This window comes from Clarias gariepinus, chromosome 25 (genome assembly GCF_024256425.1).
Source record: "Clarias gariepinus isolate MV-2021 ecotype Netherlands chromosome 25, CGAR_prim_01v2, whole genome shotgun sequence".
Classification (NCBI taxonomy): domain Eukaryota; kingdom Metazoa; phylum Chordata; class Actinopteri; order Siluriformes; family Clariidae; genus Clarias; species Clarias gariepinus.
Window position 1 is genome coordinate 17,122,041 of NC_071124.1, and position 24,388 is coordinate 17,146,428.

The window sequence follows — 24,388 nt, forward strand, 5'->3', positions numbered from 1 at the left end:
TATAAAGAGCTTTTAGATGGGAGTTTGAACTATTTTTACAAGAATATATTCTGCATATATTCTATATTAAGACGTGGGAGTGGTGGCTCAGGCAGCTAAGCCTCCAGATTCTGAGAATCTGGGTTCGACCCAAGCGTGATCATGTTGATGGATGGGTTGAATCTTTGGAAACCGATCTAGGTTTCAAACGAAAAGGTCAAAGAGCTGGACTGAGTAAACGATTAAACACCATCTCTTTAGGTTAAGATGATGCAAGGGCTAAATCCATCTAATACCATTTAGTTGTAGGGCTTTGTGGGTGATGGAAGAAACTGTTAATCAAAGTAGAAATGCATCGCGGTGTGTTGTGAACCAAAAAAGCACAGAAATTCATTACCAAAAAAAATTGTCAATTGCAGAGATGAATATCCAGATTATTCAGGGTGGATTTTCCTGTAATTTTATCCCAGTACTGATTCTTTTATCTCTTTATAGACAGTTATAAAGCAACCAAGGAGTAAAGCTTTATAAAAAAGTACTTATTACTTATATTAACAATATACAGTATGTCTAAGAAATGTCTTTTAGGATAAAAAAAAAAAAAAAAGTCCCCAAAGAGAACTGTACAGTAGCTGTGCATTTGTTATATGCCTTTTTTTTTTTTTTATCTCCCTAAGAAATTGCAGGGATTTGACCGTCTGTGCGTGTTAAGCACTACGGTTGAATAAGACTGGTGGTCACATGATCTCACACCATTGTCCATAGCACACCTTTTTTCTGTTTGCGAAGATCATGCAACTCACATCCTCTGCGCTTAATTTTGGTTGGCTTTGATTTCTCATTACTCATGTACAACTCATTTACCTCAGGCGCTCTGGGCTAGCGTGTAACACTTTGCTCTTGTACATGTCTGGTGAATGCTGGGATTAGCATGAAGCCTTTTTGTGCTAAATCTGTGCTTGTTTCAGTGGCAGCTCGTCCATAGAGGCAGGTGGGGCAGAGTCTGTCTATATGTTTATCACACATACTGTATGAGCCGTTCAATAAGTGTTGATTTTAAATTAAAAGTTTAAATTCCATCCAAATAATAATAATTGATGAACGATTTTAAAAACAGGTTTTATTTTCTTGCCAATTAAGCTGACATTGAATTGGCTTAAATAATTAATTAATTAATTGTAAGTTTTTTTTATTAATTAATTAATGTATTTATTTAAAGATGAGCACATTCACCACCACATTTAGAGTTATTATTGCACCTAGTGGTCAAAATGGGAACTGCAATAAGCAATAACGGGCCCATTTGGCCATCACTCTAACCCATGTTCAGACGCGAAGCGTTAACGAGAGGGTTGCCAAGGTAGCACTTTCCTCCCCCCAAACTGGTTTTATTTAGGAATTCTCTGTGTTCTCTGAGATCTTGTCTTGGAATTATATCTAAAAATTAAAAAAAAAAAAAAAAAAAGCATTTCTATTGCTTTTTTTTTCCCCCTAAAGATTTGTATAAAAAAAGGGGGTGGGGGGATATTTATTGTATGATGTCAGCACATCAGAAACGCATGAGCACCACAGTTTCCCACAACAGTGGTGGTGAAAATGTGTCTTTCCTTTTCAATGGCTGAATTTTTGTAGCTAGTTTCAAGCTTTCTGTCTGGTTTTGAGATGTGCTTGGGATGGAAATCTTGTTAAAACCTGGCAACCCTTGGTATACCTTAAATACAGCTGAACTAAGATGCGTGTAAAACTGCTTCGTATGGAGATGTGGACTAAATGGACTAAATGGACTAAATAGTAAGTCTATGAAGTATGAAAAGTCAATTGTGATATTTGTCTCAACTTATGAGATTATGTTATGCAAATTATATGTTGTCCTGCTCCACTGAAGTCTTATGATCACGAGCTGCTGCTGGTTTGTTCCATGAAGTGCTTCTGCGATTGCATACAGAATTCCATTGGCATTCACTCTAACCTGTCACTTTTCAAAGAAAATATTTAAATTAAAGGTTATGTCAGAAAAAGGCCAAAAATTACTACATATTTAGAAGTCCTCTAGAACGGTCGCTTACAGTTTGTACCATCGCTGCTAGCCTAGGTGCTGGGTATATCGCATTTATGCCAGGCAAAAATCAAAGCTTGTTTCATGGCTCTTTAGGAACAGAGAGGCGTATCAAATTGCCATTTCTGCATGTCTGTCAGTTTATCCGACGCTGAGGATGTGGGAGAGTGTTATTAGGACACCAACTCCCTACAGAGCCACTACTAAGAATGAGGCCACTGACTACAATTCTCATATTTAACTTTAGGAGGAGAACTAAAAAAAAAATTTGCCTCGTACAGTGAGAGATAACGACTATGTATCAACTTACAGCAAGAGCAGTATAATTACTGTATTACTGTATGGTTATTACCGTGATTTATTATTGTATTCATCCATACACGTATGGGTGACGTTAAGGCAGGGCAATCATAATGATATCCTCAAATGTGCTCTGAGAGCTTGCGTTCTGTGTTGCGATGACGTTCAGCTCCGGGAGCCGACCCTGTCTGAAGTGGGCACTCCAGCCAGGGAGACACCGTTTGGTCTGGATCTCGAGAGGAGGATGAGAGCAGGACAGGAAGACAGAGACACTCTGCCATCCTCCATCACTCAGGTAGGAGCCACTGTCTGCATGAAGGCATTAGAGTCGGGATAAATCATCCGTCTAAATGTTAATACAGCAGTTTCATCTTTAGTGGAAGACCTTTTATTATCTGCATTAATTTTCAATAAAGTCCAGTACAGAAAAATATTAAAATCAGGTTTATTGTACAGTTATATATAAATAACACGTCTGTGTGTGTGTGTGTGTGTGTTGGGGGTATATATAGTAAATGCCCATCCATCAGTCCAGGAACCTCTGTAGTCCAAATAGGGACCGTGAAGGCCAATGGTGACCATTGTATTTATTCCCATTTGTACAACCGTGGTAGAACCTCTGGTCAACATTCAGACACTACGGGCACTTTGGAGACACCAATTAACTTAATCTGCATGTTTTTGGACTGTGGGAGGAAACCGAAAAGACCTGCCGAGCACAGGGACAACATGCAAACTCCATGCATGCAGACCCGACATGGGAATCGAACTCATGACCTGGAGATGCACGGCGATAGTGCTAACCATTAAGCCACCGTGCCCTCAATAGTAAATGCAAAATAGTGAAAATACAGCATTCCTAGGATAATCTTAACTTTTTCCTCACCTATTTAAAAATCCTTCAACATTGTTAAAGATTCTACAATATTTTTATTTTATCATCGGATGTTTCTTTACATTTGCGGTATATCAAATCTTACAGGATTTCGATGATTTAAACGCCACATTTAACACGCTGACATTTTACAATACACCAAACTGAATATTAGATTAAGCCTAGTGGCAATATTTTACCATACTGAATATTAGATCAGACTTTATTTGTAATGTGCTACAGCATCCTGCACTGAATATTACATTAGTCATTTTCCCGTTTCTTCCCAGTGTGCTAAAAGATAAATGATATTAATGGAATAAAACACAACAGGACATCATGTTCTAAAAAAATAATGAATAGCAGGGTGGTGAAATGCATTTACTACCACAAGGTTAATACAGTAGTTTTCTCCTTGTTCTAGCATGACCCGAAGTGTTTTATTAATTAAAAAAGGACCCATCATGCACTGACTGGCCAAAAAATACGCTGCACCCTCTAGTTTTTTGTTGGACGGCCTAGTTACAGTACAATTGCCTTGTTTAGATAACCTTTAGCAACGTCATAACATTTATTTCCATCCAGATTTGCATTCTTTAGCCGAGATCTTGTACTGATGATTGGAGAGTCGAGACCAATTCCGTAAAGTCTTCTCCAGCACATCCCAAAGACTTTCAATGGGATTGAGCTCATTACTCTCTGGTGGCCAATTCATGTATGAAAATGAAGACTACAGTCCAGGAATATGGCTGTGCCATTAGGAAAGTTAAAATCCATAGATGTGATAACCTGATCATTCAGTACATTCAGGTTGTCAACTGACTTCATTTTATTGCCCAAATAACACCTTGCAACCCCAGATCATAACACTGCCTCCAGAGGCTTGTACAGTGGGCACTATCCATGATGGGTGTATCGCTTCATGCTCTTAAATTCCTACCCTGACGCACCCTTCACTCTGGACTAGGGGCCTTTTTCTATTGCTCCAAGGTCCAATCTTTATGCTTTCTAACAAATGCTCTTACTTTCACTGTAAAACATTAGCTGTAATTTCTACTGTCTGTTTTTTGTTTATGATGCAACTTTACAAAGTGTATAAATGATCTCCGATCACATTAATATCTTTTCTAAGACTATGGAATGTCTTTTGACATGTTTGTTTAAGAAATGAGAATGTACTCACTGCTTATTAAATTAGCTTATTTTACCCCAACACTGACTTTTTTGGGGGGGACAATTGGGCACTCGCGGCTCAATAGTACAGTAGGTGTCTCACCTGCCATGTGGAAGGGCTGGGTTTGATTTTCGCCCAAATTCCAGACACTGGATGCAGTGCCGGTCCCAAGCACAGATAATAGAGGATGATTGTGTCAAGAAGGGTATCTGGCATAAAAAGCTGTGCCAAAGTTGTTGTGCGGATCGGTTGGTCCGCTGTGAGGACCCCTTAATGGAGGGCCGAAGGCCACCAACCAGAGCTTGTCATATAGCGAAATATTGAACATGCTTTGTAGGCTGTGAAGGCTTCACGGCACAAAGTATGAAAGACACTTTGTAAGGCGGTTTGCACGCTGATAATGCCATGCTAATGGATAGTTTATGTATTTTGATAGACGTTAGTTAGTGTTTTACACAGACACAAAAACAGCCTCATATACTTCAAATAAGCCAAAAAAAACAACTTAATCTGTTTCCCCAGTGGCATATTATCTTTCCCAGATTTCTTTTAGTTTTTATGCTTAGGTTTTTTCTGCTTACTCAGCACTTTTTTCCTTTACTGGAAAGTTAATTTTCTGCTCCTCTGATCATGGTTTTAAACATCCCAGTTCGTCAACCTCATTACCCTTTACCACAATTTACCTTAGGAGGAGGAGCTGAGACATCTGGAGGCGCGTCGAGGTCTGGAGTTGCAGGGTCTACAGCCGCATGAGCCCACATGGCCACAGGAAACAGCCCTCCTGCAACAGGAAGTGCGCCTGTTCCGTCAGAATGCCATCATAGTCTACATGAAGCTGCGCTGGATCCTGATGCACTGGAGGCTCGGGCGCAGGGCAGAAGCAGCCGAGGAGGGAGCCGAGGTCAGTCTGAATGAGGAAGTAATATTTAAATGCCAGAAAAAAGCCTGTGAGCTCATGGACAGTAAATCAGTAAAGTTGTTCAGCTGGAAAATTAGATCATTTTATTGGAATGCAAAATTTTATACACCAGTAATAACACTAACAATTTGCATTTAGCAGTAAAGCATTTGTGTCGGACATTTTATGCACACAACAGTTATTCGTTGATTAGGGCATTATCATTAGCTATTCACAATGAGATCATTCAAACGCTGTCACTTTGTCAGTATGAGCGGCTGGAAAGCATCCCAGAGGTTGGAATGATGAGGGAACATGCTCAGGAAGAGCCAGAACGAGAGAAAAAAGTGTGTCCCCAGGCCGTGTGGGGGGACATCCCTGACCCTGGACCACTCTCACTGTCCCCGGAGAAACTCTATCAGAAACAGGTACAGTGAAACACGCATGCACGGGTTTACACAACAGACCGGGTTCTTTTAAGAAAGGAAATATGAAATAGGGCTGCAGACCATATGGCACTTTCTACCTCATTGCGCCCAAGTTTTTCAGGGGCGGAAGGGTCTGGGACAAAAGGTGAAACCATAAATCTTTGTAAGGTTGTGGCCTCGAGGACACGAGCTAGACTCCACTGCCCTAATGTGACGAATGATATCGGACACTGTACTGGAGGACTTGCCTCCTGTTGGGTATATATCAGGTTGAATAACAAACATGGAGCTTTATGTTATTGACTCAATTTTTGTAATAAAAAATAGTGAAGTAAATACTGTATGGACAAGTCTCATTCTGCATAGTGTTTATATGCATCTGCATTAATATTAAGCATTTTTAATATGAGTATTTTATTTTATGTATGTTATGTATTTACATGTAGGCGCTTTATCAATGTAGGACCTTTACCTTTGGGACCGTGTGTGTGTATCTATATCTACATCTATTGATCTATATGTGTGTGTGTGTGTGTGTGTGTGTGGTATATATACTGTGTGTGTGCCTATTTATACAACCCTATAAAACCACTCAGCCATAAAATTATGACCTCAGACAGAGCAACACTTATCACCAACTATACACCAGGCAGGATCATGCGCCCCCAGGGTTTACCCATGTGTACAGGGAACAATATAAAAAATTTCGACTAAATTCTAGTGTCTATATGACTGAGCGTGTGTTGAATCGTCGCCCTCGTGTTAAATTGGATGCTCGCCCTCTTTAGCGCTTAAGCATGTTGAAGAGAATAGTTCATGGAGCGAGTCTGTGCCCTCTGTGTGAGATAAGACTGGTGTTAATTAGAACCTCAGGAGACATGGAGTTAGAAATTGAATTCTGCATAAGCCGAGCAGAAAAGCTTGGTCACTGATTCACCAATTGTTAGTCATTCCCATCCCATTCTATATGACTCACAAGGATTACCTGAGTGCACTAAAATCTGTGATAATCATGACACTCACACACACACACACACACTGACACACCCAATCACACTATACAGACTCATTTGAAGTCGAATCTAGAGGAAACACCAAGCAACAACACAAAGCTCCATGCACGCAGAGCAGAGACGGGATTCGAACCCAAAAACATGGGTTCCTTTTTTCTCTCGTTGTCCTTGTGCGTTCTCAAACCTGATTGCTATCTGTAAAACACTAAGTAATTGTAGCATCTAATGTTAATGATACTGGTGTTTTTTCTCTGGTGGTATCTCCTCTTCCTTGCTTTCTGTCTCTCTCTCTCTTTCTGTCTCTCTCTCTCAGACGGATGACAGTAGACGCGTCTTTCATGCCCTGCGTTCTCTGCTGGAGGAGTTGAGGGCGGAGCTACGGGACGAGGCTCAGAGATGCTGCCAGCTGCAGCAGGCGCTGGCTAATGAGAGAGCAGCGTGGGAGATACAGCGTGCCGAGATGAGGAGCCACATAGCACAGGTACTGACACGCCCAGGCATTACCGCATACACGGCGAAGATCCTGACAGTCTGAAATAGAAGCATACACACATGTGACATGAGCAAAGGTATGACACACACCTGCGTTAGGGCCGTGGGCCATCGTGTAGTGTGTTTCACATGCTGGCTTAGTTTATATAAAAATAAAATTAAAATTATTCTCTATTGTAAAAGATGGCAATCATTTATAGTTTAATATAAGCCAAGAGATGATGTACAGTATATGTGTAAAGTATCAAATTCACGGCCTTCATATTTATCACAATTTATTATTTTATAAAAAAATTTTGGTCAAACGTCTGTGCTTCATGCTTTCCACAAAGGTTCTATGAATCTAATGTTTTACTTTTAATAATAGTCTTATAATTGAGTATTAATCAGTTATTCATTTTAAAAGCACAAGACTGATGTAATGTCGTATTAATTGCTCACTGCGACCATTTTCTTGCCAGGAAGAAATATCTTGGCTAGAGATCTCTCTTCTCTGTCCTTCGGCTGTTCCCTTTCAGGGGTCGCCACAGCGAATCATCTGCCTCCATCTAACCCTATCCTCTGCATCCTCTTCTCTCACACCAACTAACTTCATGTCCTCTCTCACTGCATCCATAAATCTCCTCTTTGGTCTTCCTCTAGACCTCCTGCCTGGCAGTTCCAACCTCAGCATCCTTCTACCGATATGCTCACAATCTCTCCTCTGAACCACCTCAATCTGGCCTCTCTGACTTCATCTCTTGGCTAAAGATCTCTGAACTGGATTAATGGGCAGAGGGCCGACAGCTGTCTATCAATTTGCTGTGGAATTCACTAGTTATTAAAATTCTTGCACTTGGAGATAAAAAGTGATTTTTTTTTTCTTGTATGTTTGTCTGTGTTCCTACATTTTTATCTCCTTTAGCTGGAGGAGTCGAGAGGAGCAACATTAGTAGGTGGGACGGACTCCTTGTGGCAGGAGAGGGAGAGGGAGCAGGAGAGGGAGCGGGAGGAGCAGAGGAGGCTTCTGGCCGACAGCCATGGCGTGGCTCTGGAGCTGCGCTGGAAGCTGCGGCACGGCGAGCGGCGATGGACCAGGGAGAGAAGCGAACTCCTGGAGAGCTTCGAGAGGGAGCGACAGGAGCGAGACCGTTACGTACAAGACCTCCGGCGCAAGATGGAGAAGGTCAGGGGGTCAGAGGTCAAGCTGGGGAGATTTCAGAACGAAATTATTTACGAATTTCAAAATTACATATTTGTCTACTGATCTGCTAAATGTTAATGAAATTTAATAAAAGAATATTAATATCTTTTTGTCCATAGTAATTTTATTTACTAATACTATTTCTGAACTGTCTCAATCTGACAACTTATCAGTCCCTTTTCTTGTCGCTTTGCACCTCATGTCTATTCACCCGTAGATGCAGCGGGAACTGCCTCTCCGTCACTCTGAAGGAGGGACGCCGCGTGTCTTCTCTCCTCAGGACAGTCCCTGTAAGGTCCCTAGATCTCCACGGTCTCCTCACGGAGCTCCATGTGCCGTGTCTCGTTCCTACTCAGACTCGGAGGCCATGCTGGAAGAGAAGTACACAAATTATGAACTTCCTTTTTGATACAGACCTAGATATACAGATATTATTGTAAGGAAAAAGTACAGAGAATTAAATATTATAAAGTATGACCAGTGAATATGATGAAATTCTTGTTGTATCTCCTGAAAGGACACGACCCTGTGAGAGCCTCTTCTTGAATGCTCTGTCTCTGGATCCACCAAATGAGGCTGAGGTTCCACCTTCATCCAGGCTGGACAGTGAGAGGAGGTTTCCCTGTCTGAATGAAGTAAGATATTACCACTCAGACTCGCTGGTGAATTGACAATGAGCCTGTCAGTGTGCATATGCTGTACAGTACCAGTGAGTGCCCATGTGTTTGTGGATATGTTTTACAGGCACTGAATGAGATCTCAGAGAGAGCAGAGCCTGTACTCTACCCCGAGGAAGAGATGACCACTGGCAGCCTCCTCAGGTGCCTGGAGAGTGTGAATGAGTATATCTGTGCATATATGACTGTGGATTTTCCTTTTTCATGACTAACATTAGGGTTATATATGAAACCACAGTTTTTAATCACAGTAAAATGAATTCATAACAGATTATAACACTGCATCCAGAGGCTTGTACAAGGGGCACTATGTATGTTGGGTTCATCGCTTTATGTGGTTCCCTTCTTACCGTGACTTGCCCGTTGCTCTGGAATAGGATCAGTTCGGACTCAATAGCGCCACATGACCTTTTTTCATTATTCCAAAGTCCAATCTTTATAAATGCTCATTTATGGTCTCTCCCCCCCAGATAGGGTTAAGGGTCTTGCTCAAGGGCCCAACAATGGCGGCGTGGTGGAGCTAGGGCTCAAACCCAGATCTTCCGATCAGTAACTCAATGCCTTAGCCCTCTGGCACTCTGAGCTACCACTGGCCCAGTTGTCGTGGTGGTTGCCACGTCAACCCTATGCAGAGACCTTCTGTTTAATATTTGTTGCCATATTGTACTTATGTAATCTTCTAAACTAACTCCCTTTTATACAACTAAAATTGCAAAAATAGCTTATTCCTGCAGTGTGGCTTTTTTTAACATACAGTATTGAGCTTACATTAAAGAAATTTACTGTATGTAGTCAAATTGTAAGTAGCTGATCTGAGCTTGTATCTCCACAGGGCAAAATCAGTCTGTTCTATGAGTGACTTCCAGCGTTTGATGGACAGCTCGCCCTTCCTGCCAGACAAGAGCAAGTCAGGTGAATGTGGGCGGGATGAGGTGACCCCGCCACTGTCTCCTGATGACCTCAAATATATTGAGGAGTTTAACACCAAGGGCTGGGATCTTTCCAAATCCCCACTGTCTTCCTGCCCAATCCCAGGCCCTGTGCTGCCCCCACAAGTAGTGGAGGCATGGGTGGAACGGGCAGATACCCACAGACCTGTTCCTTCTTCATCAGATACATTTCAGCCAGCTGCATGGTACTTGACCACCAGTGCCACACTAACCACCAATACCACAAGTAGCCTGGAGCACTGCCAGCGCCTGGCTGCAAGAAGCTCCCCGGTGCCTGAACACTTTGGAGTGCGTGTCCTCCACAGCCCCACTAGGGCAGAGAGGTTAAACCCAGGACCGTCAGATCAGGAGTATGCCTTTCCCAGAATGAGCATGGATAATGAAGGGGAGGACTTTTTTGCAGGAAGGTGGCCTTGTGAACTGAGACATTTGGAAGGTGATGAGCATGCTACTCTGTGCACTGCGATGGGTTACACATCTTCGCTTGAGCTAGAGCTATCTCGGAACCTCAGTGATGACATGAAGGAAGTGGCATTTTCTGTCCGAAATGCCATCCGCTCTAATGTGGCATCCGGAACCAGTCCTGTGGACCGTCAAATGCGTGATGCAGCATGCCAGACAAATGGCTCAACTACACGTGGCACACAAACCACACAGGGTGTAAATGTGGCACTGCAGACACTCACCAGCAGCCCTCGCCGCTGCCTGACTCCCGTTTCATCGCCCTCACGTAGCCTCAGGAAGGCACAGTACTCACCTGCTACACAGGCCAAGTTTGAACGGTCATGCTGTTCACCAAAATATGGATCACCTAAGCTCCAGCGCAAACCTTCGTGTACCAATAATGGCCAAGGCAAATCTGAACCCCCTGCCACCATATCCAGAGCTCCAACTCCCACTTCTCAGGCTCTGAAGGGCAACAGTGAGTCAGCATGGGCGCGTTCCACCACTACCCGTGACAGCCCCGTCCACACCACCATCAACGATGGCCTCTCCAGCCTCTTCAACATCATCGACCATACCCCAGTGACGTATGACTCTGCGCAGAAGTTCAACAAGTCTCCAAGTCGTTCCAGGCCCGTTGAAAGTGGGTCTGCAGGTGTTTCAGACCCTAAACCAGGCAATTGTGGAGGACCACAGGACCAGACGAGGCCACCCAGGGGTCGTTCCCCAAGCCCTATCCAGCTCATAGTGGAATTACAGGGTGAGAAGAACCCAGAGATGATTAGCATCAGACAGGACTTGTCAGCGCCACCGGGTTACACGATAGCAGAGAACGCTGCACGGATATTAAATAAGAAACTGTTGGAGCAGGGCTTCAGGGAGGAGAAGAAACAGGGTTCAGCCACAGCAGCACAGAGCAAAGCGGGAGAAGTGGACAAACCTGGATGCATTGAGGTAAAAACTCATAAATGCTCCTAAACATACAGATACAGATTGTCTCATTTTAACAGTCTAATTTTTCGTGAGGTAGGATTTTTTTTCTAGCACAATAAATGGAATGTTTGTGACTTTTAGCTAAACTAGTGTCTGGTTTGGTCTCATCATGCAGATGGTGCAGAATGAGAATATTTAATTAAGCCAAAGCTGCATGCCTTTGTGTGCCTCTGGCTAGAAAGCATGGGACAGAGATGCTGTTCTGCAGCTTATTAATTAACAAAATCTGCTGTTTACTGTTTTCTTGCTACAGACACATGCTCAGCTTAATTGTTTTAATATGTAATTTTGTAGTACTGTTGTTAAGTTACTGTCCATTTGGATAAATAACACACTGAGTTAATATATGGCTGTCAATAGTGTTGTCAGCTAACAGCCTTTGTGAAGCTCAAGCGTATGCTGAGATTACTCAAATGTGCTGCTTGATCTTAATGCTAAAACGGCGGAGCACATTGTTAAATCACACATTGTAAGGCAGTCATAGCAATAAGCAGGTGATAACGAGTGGAAGCAAACACATGGCCATTATTCGGTTTAGTCAATCTGTTAGCAAGAAGATCACACCTGTTAGCCTAACCTGCTACTGTACGTGGAAAGGTTTACACCTTATCATAAGCAATGTCTGTCAAATGGTGTGATATGATTATATAACATGATAAAAGAGCTAGACATTTCCACATGAATGCAAGTAATGAATCCACATGAATCCAGGCGTACTCTCAGGCTGTCTTCGTGGCACTAGCCAAAGTCTAGCCAGTGATGTGTGTCTGCGCTTTATTCCCTCCCTTTACAGTGCATGTGCAGCAGTTCAATAGTTTCTTGAAGGAAGTATCCCAGAGCTTTCACCCTCTTACAAAATGGAAAAATATATTGAATAAGCCATGTTGTACTATATACATATAATGGGTTTATAAATGTTTTTGTATGCTTTCAATTGTAGTTCTTAAAAAAACAACAACAACAACGTAAATCGGTATCGGCCATGGAAATTGGAATGGGTGTGTCTCTACTTGTTACAGAATATAGAAATGTCGATCATATGAGAAACTAAAGAATCGTCTGTCCTTAGGGTATTGGGCATGTTAAGTGAATGGCGAGGACAGACTATTACCACGTAAACCAATACAATTTTACCTTTAGATAGGGATATAGTGTAATAAGCCTTTTTCTTGACTGTATCTGGAGGGAACTGCTGTCATACACCATAAAGTGCTGAAAGCTTGACTGGGGAAGATTTCAAGGGAAGTAATTGAAAAAAAAAAGCGTATTTTCACCTTAGAGCCTGTAATACACTAGTTAATAATGTCATCCTTCCCACCATGAAAGTGTTATATTATGAGGTCAATACAGTAATTCATTTTGGGTTTATAAATACTGAGGTGTAGAGTATACTCAGTATGTTTCTCTTCTGAATGGACAGTGAGGATGGTCATGCCAAAACCCAGACTCACCCCTTTTACAGGTCCAACAGCAAGAGGAGTGGACTTCCTGTAGCCTGCAGTGATGTTTCTCATGGAGCATGATCACCCAGGCTGTTTCTTTGCCAACATCTCCTGTATTTTGTGAGATTGTATTTTTTGTGCTGATTAGTGTTTTGCCCTGTCTCCCTCTCCGGACTGTCTCCAGAACCACACTGTCTTACTCACTGCTCCCTGGGGACTATAATGCCGCTCGCACGCACGAGCCGTCCCGTAAGTTCTTCTTCTATGATGTTTACCCTCAGAGCGACCTCACCGTGTCGTGTCCAACTGTTTTTCTTTCTTTTTTTGGTTTTTGGTTTTTAATGGACGTCTATAGCACTGCATGCCACATCATCCTCACAAAGACAAGGTTTCGGCTGTGACGTGTTGTGGGTTATACAGTGTCGTGGTGTAGGTGTGAGCATGCAGATCATGCTGATCAATTAATTCCATCAATAACTAAAAAAGGTTCATCTAAAAAGCTAGCAGCATATACTGTAGTGTCCAGCTAAACAGAACACGAATGCCCTTTACACCAGCGCTAAACATACACCAGGACATACTGCTAGCTTTTTGGATGTTGTCGATCTTTTCATAGGCAATTGAAATGACCTCACTGTGTTTCCAGTAGGTTCTGCTATGCGTCTTGTTCGTATGACGTTATCCTCCATTTCTATCCTTTCCTGACCTCTTTTGCAGTTCTTTCAATGGAGGCCATATTAAGAGGCTAACGTGTTTACACGCCTACATAAATGACCTCCTCGAAGACTACTCACTAACAATTTCTGTCCTCTCTTTTCCTTTCCTGCTCTTCACATTGTGTTAACAGACTGTTAAAGTGTGTGTATTGTCGCTGCATGCTTATAGGAGAGTCTGTGCCGAAATCTGCTGAAAAAAAAAAAACAGCTTAGACTAGCATGAATTTCATACTGATCCAAGCTAGTTTATGCTAGCCGACTAGCAAAGTCTTAGTAGTTTTGCCGGTGCAGCTAGCATTTTCACGCTGGATTTCATGATATTATACGTAGTGCATTTATTGTGAGACTTGAGTAGACTTCCAACACTGGCGGCTTGCTCTGTTCCTCACAATTTAACACCTAACTCACATTCGTATCATACGAAAGTCATTACTGGGAGACTGTATCGTCAGCAGGCTTTAGTGAGCTCAAAAGGTACTCTATATGGTTGGTTCGCTGTGTTATGTTAAGTGCTATGTTGCATCTGTTTCATATCAAAACTCTTCATATTTAGTGTCATCTGTGAGTTTTAAGGTGACATGAAAGATTTTTTATATATCCTAGAATTATGAGGTGGTATCAAAAGTTTCAAGATTAGCTCTGTTTTCAAGGAAGTACTTGATTACTTTATTAATAATTAATTATTATCCGGCTACTAGGGTGGGTGCTGAAGTTCTCCACCAATCATCGTGCACAAGCTGCCGAATGGTTTCAACATTTTCGATGGTTGAGCTCTTTGGAGGTCTTCCTGATCTCTTGTTGTCCTCCAGTGATGTTCTTCCACTCTTAAAGCGCCCATGCCACTCAAAACACCTCGGCCGACTCATTGCAGCATCGCCGTAAACTTGCCGAATCATGTTGGGCAAGATGTGCTCAATTTCGTGCAGAATTTCACATTCTTGCTGTCCATTATGAAATGGTAGACATGGTAACGCACGTGGACAGAATAGCACCAGTTGCACAGATCCTACAGGATGATGTCTTTTGGCACACTGACTTATGAAAGTTGGTGCTCCCTGTGACTGTGCGTGCAGCCTTGTGCTTGGCATGTTACACAACTAGTCTCGAAACTTTTCGATACCACATCGTATTATAATGTTGATGTTTGTAGAAATTATTTAAAAAATAATAATTTCATTACTAACAATAGCTAAGTTAGCCTCTGCTGGCTAATTGCCATTTCTCACAGGCAGATGCATGATTTTTAGTATCACAGCTATTCAGTATTTTTATTTACAGGGCCTTTCAGAATTATTGGCATCCTTTATGAAATTGAAGTAAAACTTATATTTACAGAAAGTAACACATTCGACCATAGACTATATTAGATCTGGACAAACCCTCCATATAGGTTTTCTGAATAATGGTTTTAAAGCTCAGCTGCGTCAACTCCTACATTTCTTGTGCTAAAGTAAACTACAACGATTTCAGTCAGCTGGTTAGCTAAAGTGATGAGTACAGTGGCAGACAGCTAGCAGTTTGACACCTGCAATTTAGTTGTCACTCAAAACGACCACGCCTCTGATTATGCATAATTATTTGACTTACATTTATTTTAACAGATGAGTTACATACAAATTCACCCACGGAACAATCTAGCTATGGAGTACTAGGCTCCAAAGGATTATTTCTGTTGTAAAGTTGAACATTTTAACATGGGACTCATTTTTGGAGTCAGTCATTTGAATGAACTGTATGTTTTGGCACTTCAACATTGGACCCACTTTTCAGAACCATACTGAAGGTCATACTTTATGATAAGATGGGAGTCTTTTCCATCTGCACCATGCTGGTAGTACATCAGTGAAATCACTATAAGATGTTAAACTTGTCATTAACTGGTCAATGCCATTGTTAATGCACCAATCAGCCATAAAACTATGACTGCCCGTCTAATATTAACACCCCTTTATTGTCCCCCCTTTTTGCCTCCATAACCCCTGTCAATATCACTCAAATTCTTCGGCTTGCCCATTTTTTTCTGCTTCCAACACATCGACCTCAGGAAAAAAGGTCCTTGGGTTAATCTGAGTAAAAAACAAAAACCTTCCCAACAGTGTATGACTGATGGTACATAGTTAGTAACAGCAGCTCTTGTGGGATGTTCCCAGACTGCAGTGGTCAGGACCAAGGAAGGAAAACCGGTGAACTGGCGGCAGGGTCATGGGCAGCACTGATGCACATGGGGAGAGAGGGCTGGCCCTTGTAATCCGATCCAAAATAGGAGCTACTGTAGCTCAAATTAAGGAAAATGTTTTTGCTGGTTCTGATAGGAAGGCATTACTGTTTTGTTGGCAAAAGGGAGGGCCCTATTTAATATTGGACAGGTAGTCATAGTGTTGTTACGACCAGTTCCTATTGCGTTAGCCAAATTTTTTTTTTTAGAGACATACAGTAGTTGGAATATGAATCGATGTGATGGGTGATTTCTTTAAATTATTTGTGCAAATCAGCAACCATTTCTTACTCTAAGTTTTTTTTTCCCCCATGATGACAAATGGATGCTGCATGTGTGCAAGGTTTTTCAAGATTTATTGCTGGGATGTCAATCATTTGACAAGATTTCTTGCTGGGATGTCAATCATTTGACGTGTATTATTATTAAAAAAAGGAGTTCTACCAATAATTATTCTTTGTTATGTTTTTCAATGAATAAATGTATTGTATGTTTATATTTAAACTATTATTTTTATAAGGGGTGCCATTAATTTTGGAGGGCACTGTGTGAAATCTGAATCCTCCGTCCAGGAGGGCCAAAATGTTTAAAAATCTAAACAGCGTGGTTTGTAACAGATGCAGCATGCATATCAGAAATCACAAGAAACAAAATTGGAGTAAAATATTTGACGTTGTATTTAACAAATACAATAGAAATAATAAGCTGTGTGTTTTCAGTCTCCCAAGTGTGCAGGAGTTATTAATACAGCGTCAGCCGCTACAGCGTCAGTCTCGCCTTGTGTAATGAAGGCGATCGGCTTTGACACACTTTATCAGGTCAGATGAAGTGTCTCTCTCTCTCTCTCTCTCTCTCTGCGCTTTATTTTTAGCAGAAGCAGTTTGTGTTGTGTGTGTTAGATCTCTCCATCTTTCATCTGCAACAAGGGCCCTGAAGAAACGCAATAATAACATCAGAGAGAGACAGAGAGACCTCAGAGTAACAGAATGATGGAAACTGTGTGTCTTTCTACAGATGGAACGGGATTTTCTAATGTGACCCATCAGAAAGCATTTGAATAATTTTATCATTTTTATACGTTTGGTTATACGAGTATCTTCACAGATATTAATATTACACTGAAGAGTCTGGAGTAGGGCTGCACAATATGATGGCGGGGGATAAAACATATGGCAGTTATACAGCGTTGTGTGTGAAAAATAGACTAGTGCGAAAAATAGCTGTGATGTGCCACAGTGTAAGACCAGTGTGCTTTACTTTTACCGCAATCATTTTACAAGAAACCAGAAGTTATTAAAACTCCCACCGAATACTCACAGTATCTGAAATCTTAGTTGTTGAAAGAAAAGAAGGAATGAGAGAGAAAGAAAAAAAATGAAGGAAGTAGGATAGAGAGGCAGGAAGAAAAGAGAGAAGGAAGGATGGAGAGAGGGAGGACGAAATGAAGATTGGAGGCTGGAGGGGAACGAGGGAATGAAGGACAGAAAGGAAGGCGGCTACAGAGGAAGAAAGGAATGAAAGAGAGAAAAACATAGAAAGGATAAGAAGGAAGTTGGCTACAGAGGAAGGATGGAAGAAAGAATAAGAAGGAAGAAGGCTGCAGTATAAAGGAGGCGGGAAGGATGGAGGACAGAGTAAAGCAAAGAGCGGAGAGAGGCTAGAACAGGGGCAGAACCAGTCAATCAGAGGCTAGAACAGGGACAGAACCAGTCAATCAGAGGCTAGAACAGGGGCAGAACCAGTCAATCAGAGGCTAGAACAGGGACAGAACCAGTCAATCAGAGGCTAGAACAGGGATGGAACCAGTCAATTAGAGGCTAGAACAGGGGCAGAACCAGTCAATCAGAGGCTAGAACAGGGGCAGAACCAGTCAATCAGAGGCTAGAACAGGGACAGAACCAGTCAATCAGAGGCTAGAACAGGGACAGAACCAGTCAATCAGAGGCTAGAACAGGGATGGAACCAGTCAATCAGAGGCTAGAACAGGGACCGAACCAGTCAATCAGAGGCTAGAACAGGGGCAGAACCAGTCAATCAGAGGCTAGAACAGGGACGGAACCAGTCAATCAGAGGCTAGAACAGGGACAGAACCAGTCAATCAGAGGCTAGCACAGGGACGGAACCAGTCAATCAGAGGCTAGAACAGGGACGGAACCAGTCAATCAGAGGCTAGAACAGGGACCGAACCAGTCAATCAGAGGCTAGAACAGGGGCGGAACCAGTCAATCAGAGGCTAGAACAGGGGCGGAACCAGTCAATCAGAGGCTAGAACAGGGACGGAACCAGTCAATCAGAGGCTAGAACAGGGACCGAACCAGTCAATCAGAGGCTAGAACAGGGACCGAACCAGTCAATCAGAGGCTAGAACAGGGGCAGAACCAGCCAATCAGAGGCTAGAACAGGGGCAGAACCAGCCAATCAGAGGCTAGAACAGGGGCAGAACCAGTCAATCAGAGGCTAGAACAGGGGCAGAACCAGTCAATCAGAGGCTAGAACAGGGGCAGAACCAGTCAATCAGAGGCTAGAACAGGGACAGAACCAGTCAAACAGAGGCTAGAACAGGGACAGAACCAGTCAATCAGAGGCTAGAACAGGGGCGAAACCAGTCAATCAGAGGCTAGAACAGGGGCAGAACCAGTCAATCAGAGGCTAGAACAGGGGCAGAACCAGTCAATCAGAGGCTAGAACAGGGACAGAACCAGTCAATCAGAGGCTAGAACAGGGACAGAACCAGTCAATCAGAGGCTAGAACAGGGGCAGAACCAGTCAATCAGAGGCTAGAACAGGGGCAGAACCAGTCAAACAGAGGCTAGAACAGGGACAGAACCAGCCAATCAGAGGCTAGAACAGGGACGGAACCAGTCAATCAGAGGCTAGAACAGGGACAGAACCAGTCAATCAGAGGCTAGAACAGGGGCAGAACCAGTCAATCAGAGGCTAGAACAGGGACAGAACCAGTCAATCAGAGGCTAGAACAGGGACCGAACCAGTCAATCAGAGGCTAGAACAGGGACCGAACCAGTCAATCAGAGGCTAGAACAGGGACCGAACCAGTCAATCAGAGGCTAGAACAGGGACAGAACCAGTCAATCAGAGGCTAGAACATGGACCGAACCAGCCAAACAGAAACTGGAGACAGGAACATTCTGATGACCTGCTTCTGATTGGCTCTTTTGATGCTCTCTGTGTCCCTCAATGCGTTTTCTTCTGTTCTTGTGTTTAGCAGCGAATATACACTTTATTATCACATGCATTGTTTTATATTTTTATTTTTACACAAATAAAATGTAAATATATACACCTATCTGAACAGAGACATCTTGTACAGTAATAAAACTTACTGTATGAGTTATTAGTAATAAATCTGACGAGTTGATTCTGTAACACAGAGAATTATGCCAGAGTTATGTTAAGACTGAGCAATAAAACTTTTGACAACAAAAAATTACAGTATATACATAAAATATGTATTTAATTTTAAACTTACTTACAAACTTTTACATTTAGCGTAGGCTATTAAAAATAATAATGATATAAACTAAAACATGCAATGTGTTTTAGTGTCAAAAAAGCATAGATGATATTTATCAATTATTTTTATTTAATACTGTTATTCTATTTATGTTCAAATTTCAAAATTCTTCTTACTGTACTTCTGTACTTTTTTGAAAGTGTTGAAAGTCCTGTGAATCATGCAGCCCTAGGAAATAAGGAAGGAAGGACGGAGTCTAGGACGAAAGGAAGCGCTATTTGAATCACGAAAGCAGCCCTACTCTTGAGCCTCAATTCTTACTTAAATCTTTTAAATGTATGTATTTTCATGTGTCTCCTTCCCGAAGGACCTCCCCCGATCTCCTGTAGCCCCGCCCCTGGACTCCTGTTTCCTGCGCCCGGCGCGTCCTGCCAACCGGCGCCCTCCCTCTCGCTGGGCCGCGCACTCTCCTTCTTCTTCACCCAACTACAAAGATCACACAGAGAGGTTCCGCTTCCCCTCGCCCATCAGACCTGCCCAGTCGATCCCAGAGACAGAGGAGTCCTGTCAGGAACTACCTCAGCACCCAGCCTGAGGACATCCTGCACCAGCCAAGCCTGCTCACTGTCCTCTCCTCTCTTCTTCTTTTTTCTTCACTCTTCTTCGCATCCCGCCATAAACCTACAGTTGACCTCTACTGTAGACTTGCATTAGACTCGGATTGTTCTCTCCATCTGTTCTGTTACCTTTTCTCCTTCTCCTCTCCTTCCCTGTCATAATCTCTTCCTTTATCCCACTATCTTCTTTTCCTCTTTTTCTTTTTTTTTCTCCTCACCTTTGCCGACTTCTTCTCCTATAACTTCTTTCTCATATAGTTTTTCCACGCTCCTCACCACTCTTATTTTTCTCCTATCCTCATTCTCTTCATTTTTTATCTCATTTATTTACTTATAATCTCATTTATCCTTTTGTATTTGCTTTTTCTTATCCCTTCTTCCTTTTCATCTTTTCCTTTATTTCCCCCTTACCTTCTTTGTTTTGATGCTCTCCTCCTATTCCTCCTTTCATCTTTTCTAACCAGCCTCCTGTATATTCCATCTTCTCCTCTCATACTCAGCCTCTCCTCCACGACCTCTTCTTCATCCACCGACAATCTCTTCTCCTCCTTCTCCTCCTCTTACCATCTTCCGTTCCTCGCCTTCTCACTGTTCTCCTCCATCTCTTTCTCCTTTAATCCAGCCTGACCACACAAGCACCACCAGAGCGTCGGAACGTCCTAGCCCTTCTCCCACTTTCACGTCCTCGACACCGGGGATGAGAGAAGGACGCAGTTCCTCGAGCACCAGCCGACAAGCAACAACCTTCTAGTACTTTCTGTGAGAATTCAAGGACCTAGAATGTACTGAAGCAAAACAACACAACCTACTCCATCAGAGGTGCCTAAACACACTTGATATCTCAACGGTCCCTTATATGTGTGTCTCTGTGTATATGCAATACATCTGAATTTATACGTGTTGGTCAGATTGAGATGATTTTTTTTTTTCTTATATCCTGGGGAAAAAATAAAACGGATAAATCGATTTGTCTAAATGTTTACATGTTGTTGCTTTGTTTTGCTCATCCGTTTAGGATATATATGTTATCTCCCATGTACATACTTAATCAGATTATTTTCTTATTCTTTGTGTAATAGTTTTATTTCTGTCTTTTTTTTCTTTTTTCTTTTTTGCTTGTGGCTTGAATTTATTTAAGAAAAAGACATTTTATTTATTTTATACACCGAATAAAAGATTATGCGACAGAAGAACAGAAACCTGAGTCAGGGAAAAACATGAAACATGATGTCAACAACACTGAAGTATTTATTACTCCAAAAGTAAAGCTGAACGTTTAACGCACCACAACAGGAAGGTCACGGGCAACTGATTATCCTTATGCATATTTTCCTGCATAATTTGATCCGCATGCCTTTTCAACCCTAGCACTTTAGTGCATGTTGTTAAATGCTGTTGTACCTTGTGCTATAGCTCTATAATATAAGACAGCCCTATATACGAACACACACTCAACCACACACGTACACATATACATACACACACACGCGCGCACACGCAATCCACTGTCCATGATCTGTAATGATTTTGTTGCTGTCAAATTTACACAAAATTAGACCACTTTTTAAGTCGCTTATTGTACCTATTGCCCTGTCTTTGTATAGTTGTTATTATTATTATTATTATTATTATTATTATTATTATTATCATTATATTTAAATTATTTCTTTAAAGGATAAAAATGGGATTGTAAAAAAAAAAATATATATGAATGTTTTAAATTAAGTCAGTGTCTAAAGTCTAATGATATAAAGTCTGTTTAATTGGTAATAAAAATGAATGTGTATTTACAGAAATTACTCGTCTGGTTATGCAGATCTGTTCTGTTCTGCTGTATTTTGAGAAAGCTTAAAAATAATAGACAGATACAGAGTGAGTGTGTCTATGTGAGCGAGAGAATGACAAAATAAATGTTTCACCTTGCTGAATCATCCCAAATTTAAATTGATGGTTCTTAATCGCTCGACCCTGATGTCATAAATCACTTATGTACTTTTGACCCAAACTCATGCAGAACTGTCACAAACGTTCACAATTTGTCTACATTTACAGCATTTGGCAGACTCACTTATCCAGAGCGACTTAAATATTATCTCATTATACGTCTGAGCAGTTGAGGGTTAAGGGCCTTGTTCAGGCGCCCAATGGGGTTGGAACCTGAGACCTTCTAATCATTAGACCACTGGCTTAACCACTGAGCTACCGCTGCCTACAGAGTACCTAGGACACTATGATTTGCTGTAAATTGCCCCCTCAACTATTTGTTAAGACTTTTTTTTTTCTTTTTTGGTCATGAATGTATGAAAAATAAAAAGCAGCACATTTTCTATTGATCTCTGAATAGCTAGCCAAAAATGAGCACCTTGCACATACTTTTGCACATACGAACAGGCCGCGGTGTAGATGCGAACAAATCATGGAAGTAGTTCATGTGTATTGTACAAAACATAGACTCTGCAGTGCATCAGATAATATTTATGATATATACAATATTTTCAGTGTGTTCTGTACGTAAATGGATAAAATGTCTAAAGTTGAATAATCCTAATTTTGGAAAATCCAGTCCAATACAGTGGAAAACAGCTCTAAGACAAAAACGCCACCTGGGATTCCCCTCACGATTTAAAGGTGCAAACACAACACTGATACAGTACATTTGACGTGTGATATTAAGTACTCACAGTTATTTTTTTTTCCACATGATGGCAGTGTAGAGAAAAGGGACGGAGATGTAGTCGAGTCGATCAGTATGTTATACATAAAATACCAATACATTTGTATATTTGTGTCAAAGGCGTATAAGACTCACTTTGTCAGACTTAAAAACAAATCTGACTTACGAACATGCTCCAAGTAGGGGACAACCTGTACTTTTGTTTGTTTTTTAATATTTCCAATACCTTCCTTCTGGAAATATTGCTTCTTTCATTTAAGCTTAAGAAATATGTATAGTAATACAGTACCTACTAACTGATAGACCACATCCCAGGTATGTCTGCATAGAGTAGTACAGCAGGATTCAGAAAAGACCCCAACTAAAAATACGTGAAGTAAATTCTATTCTGGATGTGTAATCTGCTCGTCTCTGGTTACTGTACTGTACTTATATGTACTATATGTGTATATTAAATAGCTAATAGTTTAAAAGCAGCACACACAGGAGTCAGTTGTAAACGAATGTCTTGCCCTCATTATTCTCCCAGATCCCAAATCCCATAGCTGTACTACAGTATAATATAAGTCAATTACAATTTATCTAAATGCGATAATAATTTTACTGAATATTTTTACATTAAACAGTTTTTTTTACAGTAAAACTTTTTACAGGAAGCTTTTAGATATTCTATGTGGCTTATAATTAAACTGCAGACATTCTCCTTAATTAACCTGAGAATCCTCTAAAAATACAGGCTGAGTTATTGAGTTAATATTTCTGTGTTGCATTTTGTCTTTCCTCAAGGATCAATAAAGTACATCAACGAGGGGCATTCAAGTCAAACTGGGACATGTGATAAAAATTCTCGCGAATAAAGACTTAAAAAAAAACATTTTGACATGAAATGAAACCCTGTATAGTCCAAGCCATTTCCACATGTTTGGGTGATTAAAGTAGTTCCTGGGAGGCCAGCGTTTCAGACGTGAAGCAGGTAGTCTAAACATGGCTCTGGGATACTGGGAAAAACTTTCTACCTCAATGGTATCCAAGCACTAGTCAAACACTGGGATGAGTGCATTAGTGTAGCAGAGAGTACTGTATATAGTATGTATTGTATATTAATGCATCAAAATGTGTGACCCTTAAAGTGATAGGAATTATTGTGTACAACCTACGGTACAGAAGTGGCCACAGGCAGGATAAGTTGCAAGAATATCTTTTTTCAGTTAGCCCAGTAAAAAAAATCTAATGTTTAAACCCATAGCATGTCATTACTTAACTGCATACACTCATGCATATAATACCTGTAAATGTGCTTTTAGTTGTCTTAACGCACATTGATATGTAAGGTATTTGTATTTAATTCATTTTAGAATGTTGAAAGAAAATAATGTGTTTGAAGAAGAACTGTTTTAAAACACTCTTGTAGAAAGACTTTTTTTTTTTTTAATCATTTATAGTCTGGAGTTCAAATGCATACAAATTCTTAAAAATCTCATTCTCCTGTACTGCCCTTATATCAATCCCTTGTAACCTATTTAAATGTGATATTGTGCATGAACTGTAAAATCCAGGGTCTGTAACTAAAGCCGTAAGTCAGAGTGAAGACCACCTATTCCTCTTAGATAGAGGAAAATCTGTAAATAATTAATGCGGTGCTCAAATTCATGAGCAGGAGATGTTGAGAATAGATCGTTTTGGCTCTCTACCATGCAGAGGGAAGGAGATGAATTACTGTATTAAGACCTGAGAGTAAACAAGAAAGAGCCTAATTTTTCAAAAAGAAAAAGCAACACTGTGCGTCGATCT

At 41.2% G+C, this 24,388-nt stretch overlaps 1 protein-coding gene across 6 annotated transcripts in view; it reads left to right on the forward strand.

Annotated features, from left to right (window-relative positions):
* The window catches only part of LOC128512841 (microtubule cross-linking factor 1), a 65,324-nt gene extending 43,577 nt beyond the window's left edge, over window positions 1-21,747 (forward strand). For 2 of the 6 annotated variants that reach the window (XM_053486266.1, XM_053486267.1), the window contains 10 exons: window positions 2,505-2,630; window positions 5,072-5,284; window positions 5,551-5,709; window positions 7,036-7,203; window positions 8,119-8,379; window positions 8,615-8,778; window positions 8,915-9,032; window positions 9,142-9,218; window positions 9,907-11,422; window positions 19,674-21,744. In XM_053486266.1, the coding sequence (XP_053342241.1) occupies window positions 2,505-2,630; window positions 5,072-5,284; window positions 5,551-5,709; window positions 7,036-7,203; window positions 8,119-8,379; window positions 8,615-8,778; window positions 8,915-9,032; window positions 9,142-9,218; window positions 9,907-11,422; window positions 19,674-19,901 (3,030 nt within the window). In that variant the 3' untranslated portion in view covers window positions 19,902-21,744. The other 4 variants (XM_053486269.1, XM_053486268.1, XM_053486270.1 and 1 more) reach the window with 4 other exon arrangements.
* The last annotated feature ends 2,641 nt before the right edge of the window (window positions 21,748-24,388 follow it).